The 6,110-nt window shown below is 36.1% G+C and overlaps 2 protein-coding genes across 6 annotated transcripts in view; both read right to left on the bottom strand.

Moving 5' to 3' along the window:
- LOC125912429 (guanylate-binding protein 1-like) overlaps positions 1-6,110 on the bottom strand; it is a 182,199-nt gene that overhangs the window by 83,496 nt on the left and 92,593 nt on the right. The gene's annotated exons all lie outside the window — the stretch shown is intronic.
- LOC125912427 (guanylate-binding protein 4-like) overlaps positions 1-6,110 on the bottom strand; it is a 107,956-nt gene that overhangs the window by 32,226 nt on the left and 69,620 nt on the right. For all 4 annotated transcript variants that reach the window (XM_049616831.1, XM_049616829.1, XM_049616832.1 and 1 more), the window contains exons 2-3: positions 5,621-5,816; positions 3,792-3,919 (exon numbers count right to left, since the gene is read on the bottom strand). In XM_049616831.1, the coding sequence (XP_049472788.1) occupies positions 3,792-3,919; positions 5,621-5,810 (318 nt within the window). In that variant the 5' untranslated portion in view covers positions 5,811-5,816. The remainder of the gene's footprint in view (positions 1-3,791; positions 3,920-5,620; positions 5,817-6,110) is intronic.

Genomic DNA, 6,110 nt, shown 5'->3' with positions numbered 1-6,110 from the left:
TGTCTTGCTGACTACAGCTTTGTAATATAGCTTGAAATCCAGAAATGTGATGCCTCCAGTTTTTTAATTTTTCAGGATTACTTTGGCTATTCAGGGTCTTGGTGGTTCCATACAAATTTGAGGATTGTTTGATCTAGCTCTGCAAAGAAAGCTGGTGTTATTTTGATAGGAATTGCATTAAATCTGTAGATTGCTTTGAGAAGTGTAGACTTTTTTTTTTTTTTTTTGAGTTGTGTAGACATTTTAACAATGTTTTTTCTTCTAATCCATGAGCATGGAATTGTTTTTCCATTTCTTTGTGTCCTCTTCAATATCTTTCATAAGTCTTCTACACTTTTCAAAGTACAGAACTTTTACCTCCTTAGTTAGGTTTATTCCTAGGTTTTTTATTGCTTTTGGTACAATTGTAAATGGGACTGATTCCTTGATTTGTCTGTGTTTCATTATTCGTGCTTCATTATTTTTGTTCTCTGACTGCTGAGGTTAAGACTTACAGAACTATGTTAAATAGTAATGGTGAGAGTGGACATCTTTGTCTTGTTCCTGACTATAGGTAAAAGGCTCTCAATTTTCCCCCATTGATGATCATTCTTTCATATATGGCCTTTATGATGTTGAGGTTCCCTCTAAACCTACTTTATTGAGTTTTTGTTTTATCAAGAATTGATGCTTTATTTTATCAAATGCTTCTTATACATTTATTGATAAGTTCATATGGTTCTTATCCTTTATTAATGTGGTGTATCACATTGATTGATTTACAAATATTGAACCAGCCCTTCAACCCAGGAATAAATCCCACTTGACTGTGGTGAATAATTCTTTTAATGTACTGTTAAGTTCAATTTGCTAGTATCTTATTGAGAATTTTTGCATCCATATTCATCAGGGATATTGGCCTGTAATTCTTCCAATTCTCTTTGTCTGGTTTTGGAATTAAGGTAATGCTGCTTCACAGAATGAGTCTGGAAGTTTCTGTTCCAGTTCTACTTTTAGGAACAGTTTGAGAAGAATAGGTATTAACTCTTCTCCCTCTTTCCCTCCCTTCCTCCCTCCCTTCATTACATCCTTTTATATTAACTCTTCTTTAAATGTCTTATAGAATACCCCTGGGAAGCCATCTGGCCCAGGACTCTTGTTTTTTCGGAGCTTTTTTTTAAAAAAAATTTTTTTAAATGTTTATTTATTTTTGAGACAGACAGAGACAGAGCATGAACAGGGGAGGGTCAGACAGAGAGGGAGACACAGAATCTGAAACAGGCTCCAGGCTCCGAGCTGTCAGTACAGAGCCCGATGCGGGGCTCAAACCCACGGACCGTGAGATCATGACCTGGGCCGAAGTCAGACGCTCAACCGACTGAGCCATCCAAGAGCCCCTGGAAACTTTTTGATAACTGATTCAATTTCTTTTCTGGTTATGGGTCTGTTCAAATTTCCTATTCCTTCCTATTTTAGTTTTGGTAATTTGTGAGTTTCTAGGAATGTCCATTCCTTCTGGATTGCCCAGTTTGTTGACATATAATTTTTCAAAGTATTCTCTTATAATTGTATTTCTGTGGTGTTGGTTGTGATCTCTCCTCTTTCATTTGTGATTTTATCTATTTGGATCCTCTCTCTTTTCTTGTTGAGAAATCTGGTTAGAGGTTTATCAATTTTGTTTATTCTTTCAAAGAACCAGCTCTTAGTTTCATTGATCTGTTATACTGCATTCTTTTGTTTCTGTATCATTTATTTCTGTTCTAATCTTTAATATTTCCCTTTTTCTGCTGGATTTAGGCTTTATTTGCTGTTTCTTTTCTAACTTCTTTAGGTTTAAGTTAAAATTGTGTATTTGGTACCTTTCTTGCTTGTTGGGATAGGCCTGAATTGCAGTATACTTTCTTTATAGGACTGCCTTTGCTGCATCCCAAAGGGTTTGGACTGTAATGTTCTCATTCATTCTCTAGTAGGATGTTTTTTACCTTCCATGTATTTAAGGGCTTTCCAAATTTTTACTTGTGGTTGACTTCAAGCTTCCTAGCATTGTGATCTGAAAATATGCATGGTATGATTTTGATCTTTTTGTACCTATTGAGGGCTGATTTGTGACCCAGTATGTGATCTATTTTGGAGAATGTTCCATGTGCACTTGAGAAGAATGTGTATTCTGCTGCTTTAGGATGGAATGTTCTGAATATATCCAGTCATCCAGTCCAATCCAGTGTGTCATTCAAAGCCACTGTTTTCTTGTTGATTTTCTGCTTAGGTATCTGTCCATTGTTTAAGTGGGGTATTAAATTCCCCTACTATTATTGTATTATTATCAACGAGTTTCCTTTATGTTTGTAATTAATTGATTTACATATAATGGGTGCTTAAGTTTGGGGGCATAAATATTTACAATTGTGAGATGTTCTTGATGGATACACTCCTTAATTATGATATAATGCCCTTCATCTCTTGTTATAGTCTCTGTTTTAAAATCTAGTTTGTTTGATATAAGGATGGCTATTCCAGCTTCCTTTTGACACCTAGTAGTATGATAGATGGCTCTCCATCCCCTCACTTTCAATCTGCAGGTGTCTTTAGGTCTAAAAATGAGTCTCTTATTGGCAGCATATAGATGGATCTTGTTTGTTTGTTTTTTAATCTATTCTGATACCGTGTATCTTTTTATTGGAGTATTTAGTCCATTTACATTCAGAGTGATTACTGAAAGATATGAATTTAGTGTCATTGTGTTACACCTATAGAGTTGGTGTTTCTGGTGATGTCCTTTGGTCCTTTGTAGTCTTTATTGCTTTGGTCTTCTTTTCTTTTTTTTTTTTTTTCTCCCCTCAAAGAGTCCCCCTTAAAATTTCTTGCAGGGTTGGTTTAGTGGTCACAAAATCCTTTTTTAGTTTTTGTTTGTCTGGGAAACCCTTTATCTCTCCTTCTATTCTGAATGACAGCTTTGCTGGATAAAGAATTCTTGGCTGCATATTTCATTTTGGTTTTATACTGAAGTTATCGAGAACTTTAAAGCTGAGCACAAAAACTCTGAATACTTTCTCCCCACAATTATGGAAAACAGGTATTTACCATTGCTACTTGAATACAGACTCAGAATAATGTAAAATAAGATGGAGAAACAATTTGTTTCACTTAATATTTAAAAACAAAATACTAAGATTATCTCAGGGAAAATAATTTCAGTGGGTCAAGGTCATTCTTTTATAGAAGTTAGAGAAGAGGTAATCTCCAAAACCAGAGACTTTAACTAAAACCCTTCATCAATGCTTCTGGTGTAGCTGAAGCTTTGTCTGAAGAGGATTTAAATAAATTATTTTACCAAAACCCTATTTAACAGCTCCTATTTCTAACTCCATCATTCCCACACACTTGAACTGGTAGTTTCCACTGGTCTCACGGGTTACAGTTTAGACATTACTTCTTCTAGGAATCTTTCTCCAAGCCATATGACTGGATTACTGCCTACATCTATGCATAGCACCCTGTACTGGTCACATTGTGTACATGTTGTCTCCCCAGCTAGGCTCTAGCCATTTGCCTTATTTACTGTAGTGTCTGTTGTACTTAGCACAGAGTCCTGAAATTCAGCTGTTTGGTTACGTATTTATTAAACTGTATGTTTATCCAACTGTTACAGTAAGAAGATGTTGTTCTAATATACCCAAATATTTGAGCTGACTAATAATTTAGTCTCGTATTCATAATTGGATTTATAGCTTGTAGGAATAGGTAACACAATTTGAGTTGAGGTAGCAAATGAATTACAGTCAAGAGCAGATTCCCTCATGACTTTTCCTTACCTTTTCCAAGTTACTTAGACCCTCAGTGTCCAGAAGGACCAGGGTGTGGTTCAGCTTAGAGGGGTGGGGTACACACCACATCCAAATACCCTTGGTTGTAGACCTCACTGTGGAACCCAGGGGGAAGCCTAAAAGAGAAGAGGGGAAAGCAACATGGATGTATGGGGATCCTTAGAGTTTAGTGGACTGAGGCTCAACACCTAGTGAAGCTGAGCAAAAAAGAAGGTAAGATATTTGGAATGTACTGGCTGCATAGAAAGAAATGACTAATGACTAATGGGACCAGAGGAAGATTCTCCTAAAAATCAGTAAGAACTAAAAAAGACAACTCAATTACAATTTTTAAAAAGACTTGAGTAGGCATTTAATAAAATAGGAAATACAAATGGCAAATAATATGCGAAAGGGTGCTCAACCTTATTTATAGTGAGGCACATGCCATACAATCAAATAGTTACCACAACAGTAAAAGTTAAACATTTTTCTTAGGATGTGGGAATTCTTAATTGCTGCTAATAAATATGTAGCTTGAATAGAGAGTTGAAAATGCCATTGATATTATCTGGAAATCCTGAAGAAACACCTACTCTTTGATACAGAGATTCCACTTCAGGATATATTATTTAAAAGAAATCTGTGTACATGTGTATCAGGATAAAATTATAAGAAATCTAAGACAACTCTGTTCGTAAAGATAAAAGATACTATAATGCAGTGAGATAAGGAAATACAGCTACGTGCTAAAAAATGGATAAATCTTATGAAATTCTTGTTGAGCAAAAGAAGCCATCAAAGAATACATAAAATTTAATTCTATTTATATCAACTTTAAAAGCAAGCCAAGATAAAGTGTGCTTTAGAAATGCAAACATAGACTAGAGCACCTGGGTGGCTCAGTCAGTTAAGCGTCTGACTTTGGCTCAGATCATCATCTTGTGGTTTGTGAACTCGAGCCCTGTGTCAGGCTCTGTGCTGATAGTTCAGAGCCTGGAGCCTGCCTCGAGTTCTGTGTCTTCCTCTCTGTCTGCCCTTTTCCTACTCATGCTTTGTCTCTCTCTCAAAAATAAATAAAAACGTTAAAAAATTTTTTAAAATGCAAACATAGACTACAAAACCATTTTTTAAAAGTAAAGAAAGAAGTATCATGAAAATAAAAATATTGTTTAGTGCTAGTGAGAATGTGAGAGCGTATAACTTGTGCCTTTGACAATGATTTATTTTTTTACTCAAGTCACGATTACACAGGTGTTCACTTTATTTACTTTATTGTACATTGTATTTTAGGCACTCTTTTGTATGTGTTATAGTTTACATATTTGTAAAAACTAAAAAAAGACAGAGAGAGAAGGGGTTATAACATATGAAAATCTGTTATGACATGGAGCAGAAAAATAAAATGGTAGCTCTATGGAGATACAGAATAAAAAAGATTTTTCCCTTTTTCCCTTCTTTCCTTTCCTCTACTTTAAAAAGCAGGAAATATTAAACTACATTTGAAGCTTCTTGGAATGACATTATAGTTTTGGCAGAAGTGATGCAGGGGAAAGAAATAAAGTAGTAGCAGAGGCTGAACTTCTGAGCAAAAGAGTGGATGGAATCCAGGGGACTAGTGAGGTTGGTCTTTGATAGGGTGTGGAAAATAGTTCTTCATTATTGGAGAAGAGAGGTTTTATGGGCAGATGGGGTCAAGGTTGTTAATTAGATGGTAAATATTACAAATTTTCTTCACTGGGCAGAGTCAGCCTTTTCCTTAAGATGATATCAAAAGAGGCCAACCTGCACTATCACTGGTTCCGAGCAAATGGGCCCCATCCCAAGACAACACTCACCATGGTTCTGTCCTGCCAGGCAGTTCATCAGGTAGGATTTTCCGGTCCGATACAGCCCTACAATGCCCACCACCACCACAGGCTGAGAAATCTTATTAAGAATCTGTAATGCTTCTGGATTCAGGTTCAGCTGCTCTTCCTGGTTTTCCACTAGACAAATGGGTGACATCATGATGGGTTCAGCTGCCATGGTAACCTGCAACCCAGACGAGCCTCTCAGTGGAATGGAAGATTCCAAAGTCATCTTTAGTGGTTATTCAAGGAACATGCATATTTACTTCATACTTTTTGTACATTTCGAAGGGAAAAGTATACAGCCTGGAATTGGCAAATCACAGACCTCTTCCTCCAGCATACCCATAATCCCTAGTGAAATCAATGATGGCACAAACATACTATTTGTCTCCAATGACTCAGTTCTCTAAAAATAATATTCTTGTTCATGAATCCCTCTTCAAGAAAAGCCTTGGTAAAAAAACAAAATCCCTGA

This window comes from Panthera uncia (assembly GCF_023721935.1).
Source record: "Panthera uncia isolate 11264 chromosome C1 unlocalized genomic scaffold, Puncia_PCG_1.0 HiC_scaffold_4, whole genome shotgun sequence".
NCBI classification, from domain to species: Eukaryota; Metazoa; Chordata; class Mammalia; order Carnivora; family Felidae; genus Panthera; species Panthera uncia.
The sequence above is the reverse complement of the archived record's forward strand: the minus strand, read 5'-3'. Positions and strand labels throughout refer to the sequence as shown.